At 34.1% G+C, this 19,941-nt stretch overlaps 1 protein-coding gene across 6 annotated transcripts in view; it reads left to right on the forward strand.

Annotated features, from left to right (window-relative positions):
• Nucleotides 1–19,941, forward strand: part of PCDH11X (protocadherin 11 X-linked) — an 828,783-nt gene that overhangs the window by 44,845 nt on the left and 763,997 nt on the right. For all 6 annotated transcript variants that reach the window (XM_054676896.1, XM_054676897.1, XM_054676898.1 and 3 more), the window contains one exon: nucleotides 11,875–12,458. In XM_054676896.1, coding sequence (XP_054532871.1) covers nucleotides 11,875–12,458 — 584 coding nt within the window. The remainder of the gene's footprint in view (nucleotides 1–11,874; nucleotides 12,459–19,941) is intronic.

The raw sequence follows: 19,941 nt of genomic DNA on the forward strand, positions 1-19,941 counted from the left end.
ATGGGCTTCCTGAATACAGCACACTGATGGGTCTTGACTCTTTATCCAATTTGTCAGTCTGTGCCTTTTAATTGGAGCATTTAGTCCATTTACATTTAAAGTTAATAGTATTATGTGTGAATTTGATCCTGTCATTATGATGTTAGCTGGTTATTTTGCTTGTTAGTTGATGCAGTTTCTTTCTAGTCTCGATAGTCTTTACATTTTGGCATGATTTTGCAGTGGCTGGTACCAGTTGTTCCTTTCCATGTTTAGCGCTTCCTTCAGCAGCTCTTTTAGGGCAGGCCTGGTGGTGACAAAATCTCTCAGCATTTGCTTGTCTGTAAAGTATTTTATTTCTCCTTCACTTATGAAGCTTAGTTTGGCTGGATATGAAATTCTGGGTTGAAAATTCTTTTCTTTAAGAATGTTGAATATTGGCCCCCACTCTCTTCTGGCTTGTAGGGTTTCTGCCGAGAGATCCGCTGTTAGTCTGATGGGCTTCCCTATGAGGGTAACCCGACCTTTCTCTCTGGCTGCCCTTAACATTTTTTCCTTCATTTCAACTTTGATGAATCTGACAATTCTGTGTCTTGGAGTTGCTCTTCTCGAGGAGTATCTTTGTGGCGTTCTCTGTATTTCCTGAATTTGAATGTTGGCCTACCTTGCTAGATTGGGGAAGTTCTCCTGGATAATATCCTGCAGAGTGTTTTCCAACTTGGTTCCATTCTCCCCATCACTTTCAGGTACACCAATCAGACGTAGATTTGGTCTTTTCACATAGTCCCATATTTCTTGGAGGCTTTGCTCGTTTCTTTTCATTCTTTTTTCTCTAAACTTCCCTTCTCACTTCATTTCGTTCATTTCATCTTCCATCGCTGATACCCTTTCTTCCAGTTGATTGCATCGGCTCCTGAGGCTTCTGCATTCTTCACGTAGTTCTTGAGCCTTGGTTTTCAGCTCCATCAGCTCCTTTAAGCACTTCTCTGTATTGGTTATTCTAGTTATACATTCTTCTAAATTTTTTTCAAAGTTTTCAACTTCTTTGCCTTTGGTTTGAATGTCCTCCCGTAGCTCAGAGTAATTTGATCGTCTGAAGCCTTCTTCTCTCAGCTCGTCAAAGTCATTCTCTGTCCAGCTTTGTTCCGTTGCTGGTGAAGAGCTGTGTTCTTTTGGAGGAGGAGAGGCGCTCTGCTTTTTAGAATTTCCAGTTTTTCTGTTCTGTTTTTTCCCCATCTTTGTGGTTTTATCTACTTTTTGTCTTTGATGATGGTGATGTACAGATGGGTTTTTGGTGTGGATGTCCTTTCTGTTTGTTAGTTTTCCTTCTAACAGACAGGACCCTCAGCTGCAGGTCTGTTGGAGTACCCTGCAGTGTGAGGTGTCAGTGTGCCCCTGCTGTGGGGTGCCTCCCAGTTAGGCTGCTCGGGAGTCAGGGGTCAGGGACCCACTTGAGGAGGCAGTCTGCATGTTCTCAGATCTCCAGCTGCATACTGGGAGAACCACTGCTCTCTTCAAAGCTGTCAGACAGGGACATTTAAGTCTGCAGAGGTTACTGCTGTCTTTTTGTTTGTCTGTGCCCTGCCCCCAGAGGTGGAGCCTACAGAGGCAGGCAGGCCTCCTTGAGCTGTGGTGGGCTCCACCCAGTTGGAGCTTCCCGGCTGCTTTGTTTACCTAAGGAAGCCTGGGCAATGGCGGGCGCCCCTCCCCCAGCCTCGCTGCCACCTTGCAGTTTGATCTCAGACTGCTGTGCTAGCAATCAGCGAGACTCCGTGGGCATAGGACCTTCCGAGCCAGGTGCAGGATATAATCTCGTGGTGCGCCGTTTTTTAAGCCCGTCGGAAAAACACAGTGTTCGGGTGGGTTTGACCCGATTTTCCAGGTGCCATCCGTCACCCCTTTCTTTGATTAGGAAAGGGAACTCCCTGACCCCTTGCACTTTCCGAGTGAGGCAATGCCTCGCCCTGCTTCAGCTCGCGCACGGTGCACGCACCCACTGACCTGCGCCCACTGTGTGGCACTCCCTAGTGAGATGAACCCGGTACCTCAGATGGAAATGCAGAAATCACCTGTCTTCTGCGTCCCTCACGCTGGGAGCTGTAGACCGGAGCTGTTCCTATTCGGCCATCTTGGCTCCTCCCTCCAGCAAGCATTTCTTAAGCACTTACTGTGTATTTGGTACAGTGCCCATGAACTGCTAAGTTAAATATAATGTCTTAAAATTGTTGGTATATATTTGGAATGATTCATTTGCTTTGAGTTGAGATTCATAATATAAAATATTATGGATCTATACAGTTGTTTACATTTAAAACTGATATTTATAGAGAATAAATTTTATATCTAAATTGTTATTTTTGAAGAGCTCAATCTTTGTGTATTACGTAGGGAGTTGTCTTGAGAAACGTCTAATTTTTACCGCTCATCTTTTTGCACTTTCAAATATACTAATACTTTTGAAGCAGGACCCAGCAGGCCTTCTCTAAAATTAAGTTTTCTCACATGTAGCAAGGTTATTTTGAATGCCCAAATTGAAGTTTAAATGGTTAATATTACATTTATATTTGGAGTTAAAATGTATTAAGACACAGTTGAAATAGTAACTCATTGTAAGTATGAAGAATATTGCTAAATAGAGAAAACATTTTCTTATGTATTTACCTAGATGAAAGAGAAAGGAAAAATTATACAAACACTAACATTTATACCTTATCTTTGTATGAACATCTTGTAAATACATTTGAATTTTCTCTTATAGATGCTATTCCTTCCTGAAAACCAGGCTGAACCCAGTACGTGCTTTTATTGTGAAACTAAAGAACACACAAGAAGTAGAGTTTATTTTAACTTATAATTGCAAATTCCATTTTACTTATTTTTTAATGGGAAAAATATTTACTTTATTTCTTTAACTTTTATTTTAGATTCAGGTATGCATGTGCGGGTTTGTTATATAGGTAAACTCATGCCACAGGAGTTTGCTATACAAATTATTTTATCACCCAGGTACTAAGACTAGTATGCAATTTTTTGTTTCTGCTCTTCTCCCTCCTCCCACGCTCCATGCTCAATTAGTCCCTAGAGTCTGTTGTTCCTTTTTTTGTGTCTATCAGTTCTCATCATTTACATCCCACTTAAAAATGAGAACATTCAATATTTGGTTTTCTGTTCCTGCATTAGTTTGCTGAGGATAATGGCCTCCAGTTCCATCCATGGTCTTGCAAAGGACATGATCTCCTTAGTTTTTATTGCTGCATAGTGTTCCATGATGTATATGTACCACATTTTCTTTATTCAGTCTGTTATTGATGGACATTTAGGTTGATTCTATGTATTTACTATTGTGAATAGTGCTGCAGTGAACATTTGTGTGCATGTGTCTTTATGGTAAAATGATTTATATTCCTCTGGGTAGTTACCCAGTAATGGGATTACTGGTCAAATGGTAGTTCTAGTTTTACCTCTTTGAGGAATCACTATGCTGCTTCCCACTATAGTTGAACTAATTTACACTCCCACTAACATTGTAAAAGTATTCTCTTTTCTCTGCAACCTCGCCAGCATATGTTATTTTTGACTTGTTAATAGTAGCCATTCTGACTAGTGTGAGATGATATCTCATTGAGGTTTTGATTTGCATTTCTCTAATGATCAGTGATATTGAGCTTTTTTTCATATGCTTGCTGGCCACATGTAAGTCTTCTTTTGAAAAGTGTCTCCTCATGTCCTTTGCCTACTTGTTCATGGGGTTGTTTTATTCTTGTAAACTTAAGTTCCTTATAAATGCTGGATATTAGACCTTTGTCAGATGCATAGTTAGCAAATATTTTCTCCCATTCTGTAGACTGTCTGTTTACTCTGTTGATGGTTTCTTTTGCTCTGCAGAAGCTCTTAAATTTAATTAGATCCCATTTGTCAATTTTGCTTTTGTTGTGATTGTTTTTGGCATGTTCATCATGAAATCTTTGCCACTTCCTTTGTCCAGGATGGAATTCCCTAGGTTGTCTTCCAAGGTTTTATAGTTTTGGGTTTTATGGATATTTAATTCATTTTGAGTTGACTTTTGTACATGGTGTAAGAAAGCGGTCCAGTTTCAGTTGTCTGCACATGGCTACCCAGATGTCCCAGCCCGATTTGTTGTGTAAGGAGTCTTTTCCCTATTGCTTGTTTTCTTCAGCTTTGTGGATGATCACGTGGTTATAGGTGTGTGGCCTTATATCTGGGCTCTCTATTCTGTTCTATTCATCTATGTGTCTGTTTCTGCACCAGTACCGTTACTGTAGCCCTGTAGTATAGTTTGAAGTCAGGTAATGTGATGCCTCATGTTTCGTTCTTTTTGCTTAGGATTGCCTTGACTATTTGGGGTATTTTTTTGTTCCATATGAATTTTAACATAGTTTTTTTCTACTTCTGTGAAGAGTGTCATTGGTAGTTTCATATGAATAACAATCTGTAAATTGTTTTGGGTAGTATCCCATTTTAATGATATTTATTCTTTCTATCCATGAAGTAGTGTTTGATTACACTTATTAATGCAAATTCCATTTTAAAAGGCAGAATTCTTTTTTTTTTTTTTTTTTTTTTTTTTTTTTTGAGATGGAGTCTCGCTCTGTCACCCAGGCTGGAGTGCAGTGGAGCGATCTCAGCTCACTGCAAGCTCCGCCTCCCGGGTTCACGCCATTCTCCTGCCTCAGCCTCCCACATAGCTGGGACTACAGGTGCCCGCCACCACGCCCAGCTAATTTTTTGTATTTTTTAGTAGAGACGGGGTTTCACCATGTTAGCCAGAATGGTCTCGATCTCCTGACCTCGTGATCCGCCCGCTTCGGCCAAAAGGCAGAATTCTTTATCATTTTTTCTACTCTAAGTGTATCACAACTGAAGATTCGAAATATGGCTTGTGTGTGTCACATTTATGGTTCAGTTGTTTTTCTATTCATTTATTAATTAATGTTGTCATTTTTAATTGGTTATCCATTTTTTTGGTTTTGAGGTGACACAAAACAAAAATCACAGAAATAATATTAAAATATGTGTAAAAAACTGAGAACTAAAAGGATAAGGAATATTGTTGAACCTTTAGGCTGAGGCATCTGTTATTAGGCAGTTGATAAACCAAGTCGTAAGATTGGTTTTAAAAGGTTGCTATGTCATTTTTGCTTAGCGTTCTAAGATGTGTAGTTACGGATTATGGATTGTGCAACTCCAAAGTCATCTTAATAGGAAGAGCTTCATTGTCTCACGGGGTGAATGAATGCAACTATTAAACTCATTTCTCTGTTCCTTGGAACAATAAGTTGATGGATATAATTCATTTTCTGACAACTAATATCTTACCTTGATTTGTTTTACAGACCATCAACTTGGATCTTGTTTTTAGCCATCACTTCCAAGATTCTGGTGCTATATCTCATTTGCTTTCAACTGTTGATTTTACTGCATTGTAATTTGATAATTTAGACCCCAACACAAAAAATAAATTAAGTCATGCTAGAATATGCACCATACGTATATAGGGGAGTAATCTGATAAAATGCTTTGTACAGATATTGCAATTAGTACTGAAGTTTGGGGAGGTGTGCAATCAATAGTAAAATATTAATTGGTCTTTCTACATAGATAATTTAAACACTAATATGACAGATATATTACTACCTGTTTTCCTGTACTGTTTTATTAATTCATGGAATAGTGACTAATAGAAGTATTATTTAGCCCTATATATAAAACTCATAGATATAATACTGTTTTGTGTACTGTTTTATTAATTCATGGAATAGTGACTAATAGAAGTACTGCTTATCCTTATATATAAAACTCAAAATAGGCTTTTCAGCAAATACCCAGTGAAGACACAAATATATATATTACACACACACACACACAATTATATATATATGAAGAAACCACATTTGTTAACAAATGACTAAAATTGTCATGCCTGAACCCTCCATTATTGAACATCACCTCTCCATACCCCTTGATCTCTTTAATTTTGTGATGCTATACCACCTCCATAATTTCACCCATGAATAATAGATTCCAAGCCCATCACTTTGTTTCTTTCTCTTTTCTTTTGCAAACACTTTTCCTTTACACGAGGGACCTTTGGTTACCTTCTTAAAATGTGATCATCTAGAGAATTTACAGAATGTGAAATTAATGCCTGTCTGATAAAAAATATTTAATATATAAAGCAATGCCTACAGATATGTATATATATCACATAGTTGTTATACAGATTAAATGAAATAACTGATTTAAAATCACATAGAGCAATTCAAATACTACACCAAGTGGGAATTATCCTTTGAACTTTGATGAATTTAGGACTTATTTATTATGATAATCTGGTACTTGTTGACAAAGTATAGTAAAATAATTATTAGATACTGAAACAAGCAATATTGCATTCACCCTGAGGCAATAGAAGAATGTGTGATGATAGACAAACGATATATTTTTGCCATGAAGAATGTGTCTCTTGCTTGATTATTCTGTAAAGCCATGTTTCAAATGTTCCCTAAATCATATATCAAAAATCCAGAAAAATTAATATAGAAGAGCAACCTTTAGAATTTGTCTTATTAAGTGCTATTTGAGCTTGATTATTATCAGATTTTGAAACCCTGTTAGAGAACACCACACTAACTGTTGTTGGAATGCTAGAATGAATCAGCAAACAATAAACAATTTGGAGAAGGAAGCAGCATTGATGGAATCCACTTCTCAGAGAAGTTTAGACCCAAATGTGAAAAATTAGACATGTACAATAAGTACAGTAAGCAAGCTGTTTGTGGAATAAAATTTAACAAACCAGTCATATAATTACTGTGCCTTAATAAATTTTTTATTTTGACATCTCAAGTTTCAGAATACAGAGGAAATAATTACATAAAATTGGACAGCCAATGCCCTTGCCCGCCTCTGCTTGCTGTGGTCAGTTCCTCTGAAAATACTAGGTTTATCGGTTGCTCCAATTTGTCTTTCTCCCAATGTGGTTACTTTTATTGCAATGTTCTAGATTCCTGTCAACCTCAAGAACTACCTTACTGTTTACCCAGGCTGTGAAAGAAGCTTTGCTTGTATTTGAGACCAAGAACGCAACAGTAGTGACCACCTAATATATTATGGCTGTTAAATGATGTATTTTTGACTTAATGAAACATTGAAATAATTGGAATGATGAGATTTAAGTGGAGCTAGGATAATGGGCAGCAGATAGATATTTCTTATCTTCATGTAATACTTAAATTTGTACTATTGTAGAAATTGTACAAAAATTGTAGCATATAAACCATTCACTCATGTGTTTGTTGTTGTAGCATATGATCCAGTAATTCACATAGAATTCATTTAAATATATTACAAATGAAACCAGCACTATAATGAAGAAAAAATTTAAAAAATATCAAGGAAATTATGCCTTGAAATTCTTCTGACAAAGCATTTGAACATTAATTGTGTGGTTTGAAATTTCTAGAATTGCATATAGTAGATGCCTAGCTCCCTTACCTACTCAGAGATGATAAAATGAACTTCCATTTTTGCTTTATATATCTTTAAATTTTCAGAGATGCTTATTTTATTTCTGCTTTTGCTTTCTCTAATTGTCATTATTGTGTCCCTCTAAATACAACTATTGCTTACCCAACCGTGATGTCTTGCTGATAAAGGGCATCACTTAAATAGCATGGGCACTACTGGAACTTGTCAAAAATTTTAGTTCTTTATATCTTCTTTTGTGTTGTTTCCTTTATCAATTTCCAAACTAACATTAATCTATAGTAGGAGTGGGTTGTAGGAGAAGGGCAAAGAAATTTAAGGTTACCTTGTCACATTTTTCATGAGACAGAAAAATTAGAATGTAATTTACATACATTAAGATACGTATGTAGGCATATTTTCCCTGGATATCTGAGTTAAATGTGCCATGCTTCCATAAGACTAAGCAGTGATTATTTATATCCGTATTTAGTAGCTAAATTTCTGTACTGTTCATTCAAAGAATTAAACTCAGCATTTTCAAAGAAAACTTAATAAATTTTAAAGATAATAAATTTTCAAGTGGCAAATGTGAGAGTTGAAATCAAAATCTGGAGATTGAGGTTACTTAAACATGCATGTTCACATCCTGGTAGAAGCAGAGATGAGTTCATTATACAGTAATTGAACACTGAATTAAAGACATACTAGAATATATTATCAAATATAAACTCTGTTTTGTTCACTGATGTACCTTCAGTGTCTAGAACTGTGCTTGACATATAAAAATTGCTTAATAAGTATTTGTTGAATAAGTGGCTAAACCTCCATGAGTTCATTTCATCTCAAACTCTTTATTAACTAGAGGGTGAATATTCCTTCTAGGTTGGCAACATATATATTCACTTAAGCTTTAGAAATGGTATTTTTTCTCAATATTTCTTCCCCGTTTTTAAAACCACTGAATGAATTTCCAGTTATGAAACACATTTTAAAATGTTTTATATGATGATGGTATTGTGGAAGACAGTGTGGCAATTCCTCAAGGATCTAGAACTAGAAATACCATTTGACCCAGCCATCCCATTACTGGGTATATACCCAAAGGATTATAAATCATGCTGCTATAAAGACACACGCACATGTATGTTTATTGTGGCACTATTCACAATAGCAAAGACTTGGAACCAACCCAAATGTCCATCAATGATAGACTGGATTAAGAAAATGTGGCACATATACACCATGGAATACTACGCAGCCATAAAAAAGGATGAGTTCATGTCCTTTTTAAGGACAAGGATGAAGCTGGAAACCATCATTCTCAGCAAACTATTGCAAGGACAGAAAACCAAACACCACATGTTCTCACTCATAGGTGGGAATTGAACAATGAGAACACTTGGACACAGGGTGGGGAACATGACACATTGGGGCCTGTTGTGGGGTGGGGGGAGGGGGGAAGGGTAGCATTAGGAGATATACCTAATGTTAAATGACGAGTTAATGGGTGCAGCACACCAACATGGCACATGTATACATATGTAACAAACCTGCATGTTGTGCACATGTACCCTAGAACTTAAAGTATAATTAAAAAAATTAAAAATAAAGATAGAGTAGAACAGATTTAGAATGGATTGAGGGAGGGTGACTTCTTGGAACTAGATCGCTCTATTAATTATTTATGTTGTGTAGAGATATTGCGACATGCATGCAATGCTTTTATTTCTTTATTTTGCTTTATTTTGTTTTTCATTTTGGGGGGTTATCCCAGGAATTCAAGGTTGTTTTATCTTATTTTTTTTAATTTAACTTTTATTCTGAGTTCAGGGGTACAAGCGTAGGTTTATGTAAGTAAACCTGTGTCATGGGAGTTTGTTGTACAGATTATTTCGTCACCCAGGTATTAAGCCTAGTACCCATTAATTTTTCCTGATCTTCTCCCTCCTCCCATCTTCCAACCTCCAATAGGCCCCAGTGTGTGTTGTTCCCCTGTATATGTCCATGAGTTCTCATCATTTAGCTCCCACTTATAAGTCAGAATATCCTGCAATGTTTTTAAAAACAGTCTGTAGTATTCTTCTGCCAGTTGTAATAATGTGTAATACCTAAGGGTAAGATAAGAATAGAGCGATAATTTTAATTCCAATTGTCACTGCCCCATTTTTATTTCTGCTTATGTTTGCATGACATTTATAAAATCACATAAACATCCAAAACTTCTTAGATATGCTAGATTCACAGCATATAGAACACATATATGTGTGCATATTAGCTGGTAGTATCAATGGGGTATTTTTAATCTCACCTTCATAACAGAGTGTAAAACCAAAAATTCACAAGACTGAATTTTGAGCGAGTTTTTATATTATGTAATCCCAATGCACATCATTGTACAAATGATGCTAAAAATACTATACCACAGGCAAAAGTGTTTTTGTGTTGTTTACTAGGATAAATAATGTCTTCAGCTCTAGCATTACTCACTATCATAACTAACATATTTTATATATGATACCAACTGCTTAACATAGGAAAGTCATTGAATTCATAATATATATTTTTTAAATGTTGTGATAAAAATTAATGAGATATTTTAAGTCTACTCCTGACCTAAACTATCTTGATTGTTGCAACAGATGCATTTATTTGATTATTGATTGTAAATAGGAAGATTTCTTTTTTTCCAATTTTGTGTATTCCAACATTGGCATATGCATATTTTAAAAAATGCGGATGTGCAGCTATGCAATGGGACAGTTATTTCATATAACACATTGCTTGGCATAACCAGAGCACAATATCCATAACAAGTTATTTATATCATATGTAGTCCTCCTGTTTTTAGAACAATTACTAAAACTTGTTGATGTTATCGATTACCAATAAATATTGAGAAATTCCTTAATTGGATACCTATATGCATTAATACATTTCTGGAATGGAATTTTAAATAACCATCTGACCACTGAGTTTTCAAAACTGCTAAATACCTTAATAGTTGCATTAACCTTCATTTAATTATAAAAGTATGACATCTGATAGGCTTTAGCTCAGTGTGATACAAATTTAATTTTGTTTATATAATATATCATCTACAAATACTATCCAGAAGAAGCACATTAGAATGTTTAATTATACTAGAGATTAAAAGATATTTAATATATAAACTTGAGAATAAATAAAATAGAGAATAAGAATTGAGAATTACGAAAGGAAACTGAAGATAAAATTTGCAGATTTTAAGAAAATCAAAATTCCTCATTGAATTTTGTCAGAAGAGTTCAAGAACTGAAATAATTTTAAAGCTTTCAGTGAGTGAAAAATAATAGGGAGAAGTAGCAAGAGAGATTGATTTTTGACTCACTTTCAACTCGGTACTGTTTTTAAATGCCTTTCTTATTTTCAAGCCCTTCTCAAGCTGTTCCTTGAAGTTGTATAATTCCTGTTAGTCTATAGATGTGAAAACCCATTTTTATATGAACTACCTTCTGCGTTCTATAAACATAAATTCTCAGGGTTGGGATGTCTTCTAGTCTAACTCTCCCATTGAATGTTTGGACGTCATCTACCAAATCCATATATCTAAAGCAAATATAGTAGATCTAATCTGGTGGTCCAGTACCTCCAAAGATATGGAATACACTCCTGAAATATCCTGAAACCTTTTTTTTTTCAGAATCCTTTAATAAGCAGTTATGTCAATCTGAAAGTTGCTTACTTGTACTTTATATTAATAGCTATTCTTGTTTTTCTTATCCAAAGAAAAATCCTCTAATCCCCTTTTCACATGATAGTTGTTACCATGTTTAGGCATTAGTCACATCAACCCCTCTCCTCTCCCAAATTTCTCTTCTTCAAATCAAACTTTATTAGTCCCTCCTTTATAATGATTCCTTGCCTCCTTTTATCCAGATCAATTTTTTTTCACTTTGATGCCCAGAGCTGAAGAAATGGACTATTGTATAAATTATTCATTGCCAAGAGAATAATTGCATTTTAAACCCATATTATAACAAAGAATAATGATTATATTTTGTGATTTGTAACAAATACCCTTTATTTTCCCTTAACTATTGAATTAAATATTTTAATTATTTGTATTCTCTTTAACTATCTTGGTATATTAAAGTATTATCTTTTATATATTTATCAATGGTGGACACTTTTATAGGTACTCTGTGTCATTTTTGATACTGTAGGTATCTTATTTCATTTATCTTTATTCTTAATGTACGAATTCATAATATTTGATTCAGAACAAATTTATCACTAACAGAGTATCAATTATGCTAACATCTCATTTACTGATTTTAATTTAAAACAGTTTTTGTTAACATGCATGTTTAGGGTTGGCTTCTTAATAATTTCTTCTTCCTCTTCTCTCTCTCCTCTTCTTTTGGTCAGTGTTGTGCGGGTTAATACAACAAACTGTAACAAGTGTACCTGGTATGGACTTGTTGTCCGGGACGTACATTTTCGCGGTCCTGCTAGCATGCGTGGTGTTCCACTCTGGCGCCCAGGAGAAAAACTACACCATCCGAGAAGAAATGCCAGAAAACGTCCTGATAGGCGACTTGTTGAAAGACCTTAACTTGTCGCTGATTCCAAACAAGTCCTTGACAACTGCTATGCAGTTCAAGCTAGTGTACAAGACCGGAGATGTGCCACTGATTCGAATTGAAGAGGATACTGGTGAGATCTTCACTACTGGCGCTCGCATTGATCGTGAGAAATTATGTGCTGGTATCCCAAGGGATGAGCATTGCTTTTATGAAGTGGAGGTTGCCATTTTGCCGGATGAAATATTTAGACTGGTTAAGATACGTTTTCTGATAGAAGATATAAATGATAATGCACCATTGTTCCCAGCAACAGTTATCAACATATCAATTCCAGAGAACTCGGCTATAAACTCTAAATATACTCTCCCAGCGGCTGTTGATCCTGACGTAGGAACAAACGGAGTTCAAAACTACGAACTAATTAAGGTGCGTTTTAAAATCACTTTGTTAAAGATATCATCTCATTTTTTAAAGAGTAAAATAAAATGATATTAATGTATTTCAAATTTTGAGTAAGCCATCACCCCAATTTTTCAAAATTTATGTAATTTAAAGCATAGTGGAGAAAATTCATCAATGCAGTTTTTGCAATTACATGTGGATTATGAATTTTCATGGTATGTATATTCATTTTCAAACAGTTGTGTTTCCATTAATCTATAAAGGGATCAGACAAGGAGGTCAGCCCTGCTACTTACAAATCAGTAGTTTGCCCAGCTTCATTCTTTTAATCTGTCCAGTCATGCTTCTGTCAAAAACTTGATATAAGCAAATCATTAAGAATGAATCCATAAATCTGATTATCAATTTTTCCTAGTGATTACTTTAGATACACAAATTTTATCTTGCCATTTGATATGGTGCCAAATAAATCTATTTGAGAGGTGACTAGAACAATTTAATTTATTACTAGCATTTCTGAACATATATAGATAAATATTTTTCATGAGGATTTCAAGGTAAGGCAAGGTCTTTAGCATATCCTGAATCATCAAATTGAGATTAAATTTTAGTCAATGTTCTGTTAATGTTAAATATTTTCATTTTTTTACAATTATTTGAAAACAGAGTGTTCATTTGTTGTAAAGGGTAAGTAAGCCTTTTAACAAAAAAGAGTCAATCAGTTAATTTGAATAACCTATTCTGGCTTGATTTGGGTCTTAGGATGGAGAAGTTAGAGAGAAGAATAGATAGAATATTTGGTATTCTTCAAAATATGTGCAGAGGGGCCACATTTATCAAGTTAATGATCAATTCTTTTAAATTACTTATATGATATAAAGAGAAATAGATAACTCAGATTTGGGTATGTGAAATAGTACAATGCACTTGAATGATCTTGGAAAATATATGTTAATGAAATAACTAATGTGCATGTTTCAGATAGATATGTTCAGGGGATTTTCACACTTTTATAAATATTCTGCCAAACTATGATCTATATAATAACTAGTGTTAAAAATATGCCCCAAAACATATAAATAAGACATTCTGACATATATCATCTGAAGGTTTTGACCTGGAGGATATATAATATGGGAAAATTTCTCAACTAATGCTGATCTATTGTAAAGATATATTTATTTATAAATTCATTCAGGAATGGAAGGCTACAAACCTCTTGAGCAAATTTCAGTGAAATGCAGATATGTTTGAGTATATGAAGTGAAAACAGAAAGAGAAGGATTTGGAAAGAAGGGAACTCTTGAATACTGTTGGTGGGAATGTAAATTAGTACAACCACTAAGGAGAACAGTTTCGAGGTTCCTCAAAAAAACTAAAATTTAGATGATTTTTAAGTGAGCACTTTGGGGTGAAGTTCCTGCAATGACATCTCCTTATCTGATGAAATGGAAAAATATTCAGGAGTCAGATAGATATGGATCACAGTTTTATGCTTACCTCTTACCAGACATGCTACTTGCAGCTTAATCTTTTTGACCTTTAATTTCTTCAGTCATAATATGAGGATGATAATTATCACAGGGGCAGAATTGGGAAGAATAAGCACTTAGTATGGAGTAGACATACCTGCATAGAAGATTTTTGAACATGCTTTAAAACATTTAAGTACTTATAGAAATGTGAGGCTTATCACTTGACATAATAAATTGAGTAACAGAGTGGACAGTCTCTCTCTAAAGCAACACTTCACAACAGAATTTTCTGCAAGGACGGTAATCTGTGTGAGAACAATGCAGTAGCCACCAGTCACACGTAGCTGTAGAGTCCTTGAAAGTACTTAGTAGCTAGTGCTACTAAGGAACTAAATGCTTAATTAATTCCATTTTAATTTTAATAGCCACATGCGGTTAGTGGCTATCATACTGCACAGCACAGCCAAAAGAAATAAAAAACGTTTATTTGGACAATAAAAATTAATAGATAAAATCAAAATGAGACCTTACCAAGTTTAAGTCAGATATTAGCAATAGGGTCTCTTCAACTGACCATCTTGACAAATGTGTTGTTTTAAAACGTAGTGCTTTATTCAAAGAATAATTTTGTCATGTCTCCCTTAGGGCAGCTTAATGAACTTCCAAGAAATTTCTGATTTGTCTTGAAAGCTGCTTAACTAATTCAAATAAAACAAATAAGCCTGCTGGCATAATTTTAGCTTTGTTAAAATGTGCTTTCATTTGACATTCTTTGAAAGATTGTCAGCAAATGACAAAAAGTCTCACTACAGGTTCTTAGATGAGTCTTAGAAATGCTCTAAAATTTCTTTCTGTTTTAGAATGTGTGATAAGCCTAAAGTAACTATATGATGTGCCTAAAGTACTGGGGCATTTGTATGGCCCCGTGGACAAATACTGTTTTGACTGCTTGTTAAAAATAATGAGAATGGAACACAAAGCATAGCCCCAGGCATGCAGAGGGCCATGACGTGGGCGACTTTAACTGAATGCACTTTGACTCGCAAAAAGGCCCTGTCATGAAAGTGGCATATATGCTATGGGAAAGGAGACTTAAAGAAAAAGAGAGAAAAGAAGCATGTGTTGATTCATCCATAAACTTTAGTAAATTTTACAATGTGAAATAAGTAGGCCAACCATAATAATTTCTTTTAAAAATCCCTTTGTCCTGCAGAATAGGATGAGAATTTAATTAATATTAATTTGCTCTACTTTTGTTGAATAGACAAGAATAGAAAAATCACCGTTTATCCTAACTAGGCTAATATAAAATGTATATGAATAGTTCAAATAGCAAAGGGAGAGAAGGGAGAAATATAGAGAAAAATTCTAGGAAAAAAGCTCAATTTAAATATTTAAATAGGTCAATTTATACATGAAGGTGTCCTACTATTTACTATTTGATATTAATTAACTGAAATTAAAGGCATTGGTGGAAAATATTTATTAAATGTTTAAAATGTATGTAGTATAAAATTTCATAAGACTTAAAACTTAGAATATTTATTTCTAAAACTAATATATACATATATTAATTTAGCTTACCTTTTTATGAGTTTCAGTATACCTTGGCACAAACAGGGAAAGTATTATTTCACATTTTAAATATTTGGAAAATGAGTTTCAGAGTGATAATGTATTATGCTTATCATCATATGACTGGTAAATGATAGAGGTAGGAACCAGAGTGCAGTTCCTGACTCCTAATCAACAGACAGATTGTAGATGGATAGATAACCTTCAGAGCAGGATCACTGCAAGTTCATGATACAAAACGAAAAGAGTGAAAGAAAGAAAAAAGACTGGGCACAGTAGCTCACACCTGTAATCCCAGCACTTTGGGAGGCTGAGGCGGGTGGATTACTTGAGGTTAGGAGTTCGAGACCAGCCTGGCCAACACAGTGAAACCCCGTCTCTACTAAAAAAATACAAAAAAAAAAAAAAAATTAGCCAAGCATGGTGGCGGGAGGCTGAGGCAGGAGAATCACTTGAATTTGGGAGGCAGAGGTTGCAGTGAGCCGAGATTGCGCCATTGCAATCCAGCCCGGGTAACAGTGAAAGACTCTGTCTCCAAAAAAAAAAATAAATAAAATTTAAAAAAATTAAAAAGGGAAAAAGTGGGGGAATGAAGTGATTACCAAGTAATTCTGCTTATTTAAAAAATAAGTAAAAATAAAACTTATTTATGTGACTTTGATGCGATTAATTTTCAACTTTTTAATGGATCATGTTACTCTTTAAAGAAAAAAAATCATCTATAAGAGTTCTTGATGTTATTAATAGTTGCCACTTAAAAAAGAATCCAGATTTGAAAGCTTCTCTTTTCTCTCTTTCAAGTAAAATCATACTGCAATGCTAATTCCCTATATACATATAGCTATTTACATACTCACACACATCGTACTACACATTGCAGTATTTGGAAGAACTGTTGTTCAGGAGTAGGAAATCACAGATCTCTTTAACTTTCACTTTTTAATTCAGATGGCCTGTTATTTATAAAGCTTTTTAAAATATTGTAAGTATTTTTTGACAGGGAAGCCAACATTTTCACAAATAGAAACATCCCTCAAGCACCCAGTCTGACTCAGAATATGTATATAAACCACAGGGACTTCCTTCTTTTCTCATGGTAGGAACTCAGGGGAAATTAGTTTATATAATGATGTTACAGTTATTTTTATTTTCTGCTTCAAATTTCCATCTTCCCTGGCATATATCAACAGTCACATTTCTGTACTAGCCCAGTGACAGTGTGCTGATTGATTTCCTTAAGGCAGGCATGACAGTGTTTCAAAGGTTGACAATTTTTGTTGACAGAACATGAAGATCAACTTTTTCTCAGATTAGTGATCCTACTCAAGGCCTTCCCTTGTTTCTACCCATCCCATAAGGCATCCTCATCTTTTCCATGAATCTCAAAAGATCATTTAAACTGGGGTAGTCTTTTAACATAGTCAAGATGTTTGGGCCCTTGTTTCTATTTTAAGTAAACATCTTCCCCATTGATCAAGAGCTGGACTGGATTTATGAAACTAAGGTTAGAATTAGATTTGTTTTGCGATCTGGGGTTAGAAAATCTAAATTGTGAAAAATCTCACCTACCACAAGATTTAGAAATCTTGATTTAAATTGCCAAGAATGAGACATCAAATAATACATTGTGAAGACAAAGAGCAAGCAAACTTTGTTGTTCTGAAGAAATTAATATTTTTTAACATTATGTAACCATAACTCAAAGTGATGTGTAACATTAGAAGTGAGTAAAGATTCATTGATGTCAGTGCAGAGAGAATATACTATAACAATGAGTATAACAATTTTAGAAAACTTACTTAGTTTATTTGCCTCCAAGAGGCTCAGAAGAGTTTGAATATAATGATTTCCTCATTTTTTCAAATATAAAATGAAGTTTCACTTAAAATTTCTCCATTTCAGCTTTAAGATTACTTGATTTTATAGTCTCTGAATTCTATAATTTGCATATTAATATTTTTGATCTAATGTTAAAAAGCAAAAGAGATGACAATCAAATGCTAATGACTATGAGGTTTCTGAAAGCTGGGGTTATTATCAAAGTACACTTCCACTGGGGAAAAAATGACAACATAAAACTCATTGTCTTCATAAATGAATCTTTATTAATGCTGTCAGGTCTTAACAAATGAGAGTGTGACACTAATAGGATTAAGTAACTTTTGACTTCATTACTATTATCAGAGTCTTGGTTAGTGTTCATCGTCCACTAATGCCTTTTGTTAAATACATCTGTTATTAAAAATCCCACAGTATGGATGGACACTTATGGAACATAAATTGGACATCGTAAATAGTTCAATTCTGGAATTTATAAATTGAGGCTCTGAAGAACAAATGTGTTCCCAAATCTGAATGATCTACTCACATCATGCCTCTTAACTTAATATTACCAACTAACTATAAGAAGCACCACTAAATTTTATGTTATTAGATACAGATTTATTGATCTGTTATTTCACTGTCCACTGTATCTAAATAAAAATAAATTTGAACTTAATATTATTCTTGCCAAAGGAAATGACTTAAATCCTAAAATAAAAACATATTTTTATAAGACAAAATTAATTGGTATAGAATTATTTAATGAAAACATGAGGTTGTATTACACAGATCTAATTGTCTTTAACAATTTTGATCAATGCTAATAATCTAAGATTATAAATATCCCAATGTGGGTAGTTTTCTTGGCATAAATTATTCTTTTTGTCTACACTGATTTATATTGATTATATAACAACACTGCTGTGGAGACACTCTCTTAGTGAACTGAAGTGTGATCTTTCAATCTTAGATAAAATAAATTGATGGATTGGTAAGATTTCTGTATCAGAGGTGATGACACCTTGTATGAGAAGTGATGATAAAAGCAATAAGGTCATTCTGCAGAAAACTTTCTGAGTTTGTTTGAGTTTTATCTATAAAATAATGTATCTATCTTCATGATTTTACCAGGGTATGAGTTTGGACCGGTTTTTGATGGAATTGGTCTTTAGCACAAACTATAAAGTGCAGAAAACTAATTCTCACTTAAAAATCAAATACTGAAGAAATTAATATTCTCCCTTTTGTATTTATCAGTGTACAGTCATCTTCACAAAACTAATCAAGAATGAATAATTAAATAATCTAGTAGCCTAATAGACCAAATAAATTGCTTTGACCACAAATTAAATTTTAGCAGATTGTTGTTCAAGTGTCTTTCAATTTCCCAGTGCAGGTAGATGTCACTGGAGGAAGGAAAATATTGAGTCTAATTTAATTAAATAACGCAGAACTTAATTTTCTTAATTATTTTTGAAATGTCCTTTTTTCATTGGTCTTTTGCTTGCACAAATTATATCTTCACCAATCTATTCTACAAATAGGTAATAAAGTGTTTTATCCATAAAATGTTAAATATCTATTACTAGAGCACTAAGGGCATCAAAATAGAATACATGTGGACACACACCTTTTAGCAATTAAAACTATAAAAATATCGCTAGTTATCTATTTTGTATTTCCTTTGAAATAGAAGAGGTACTTCTAGGTGAACAATCATAAGAAACCTGTTGCTTATTCTTTATACATTGGAAGAGTATTTAGTGGTAGCATGTTTTAATTGCTGCATGCACATATCTCTATACTTGCTGGTAAACTGAGGAAAGTAGTATAACGTCATATATAGGAAACATATTTTAAAAGACATATTTTGCAAAGTAAGTGTGAATTTTGTTTCATTAAGCAAAACAAAGGATTTTAAAAGTTGAAAATCATAAAATGAAGTTTTGGATTTTCTAACCTAATTTACATTTGTCTTTGTGATCTCACTTAATCTGGAATTTTATTTTATGTAGAGTATTATCATGAATATTTCTCATCCTTTTACTTATTTTATATATAGAATTTCATTATTTTAAGCTTCTTCAATACAATGAAGTGAAATTCTAAAGAATGAAAGGCTGTTCTATTAAATTTTGTCTAGATGTAACAATAACTGACTGCTAACTAATATCTTAGTCTAATTCCAGTAATCTAAATTTAACACATATTTAATGAGTGCTCAATGTACAAAGTCTTGAGGGATAAAAAATGTGTTTGGAAAACAGTCAGTGTCCCCAAGGAGATTAATAACAGGCATTATCAGGATTATATTTTTGCTCTAATGATAGTAAAGAGGAAAGAATATTTATTTTATATATACATACATACTTGTGTGTGTGTGTGTGTGTGTGTGTGTGTGTATATATATCTTTTTTCTTTCTTTTTCTTTGTGAGACACAGCCTTGCTCTGTCGCCCAGGCTAGAGTGCAGTGGCACGATCTCGGCTTACTGCAACCTCCACCTCCTGAGTTCAATTGATTCTCCTGCCTCAGCCTCCCGAGTAGCTGGGACTACAGATGTCTGCCACAAAGCTTGGCTAATTTTGTTGTTGTTATTGTATTTTTAGTAGAGACAGGGTTTCACCATTTTGG

The sequence above is a fragment of the Pan troglodytes genome, chromosome X (assembly GCF_028858775.2).
Source record: "Pan troglodytes isolate AG18354 chromosome X, NHGRI_mPanTro3-v2.0_pri, whole genome shotgun sequence".
Taxonomy (NCBI): domain Eukaryota; kingdom Metazoa; phylum Chordata; class Mammalia; order Primates; family Hominidae; genus Pan; species Pan troglodytes.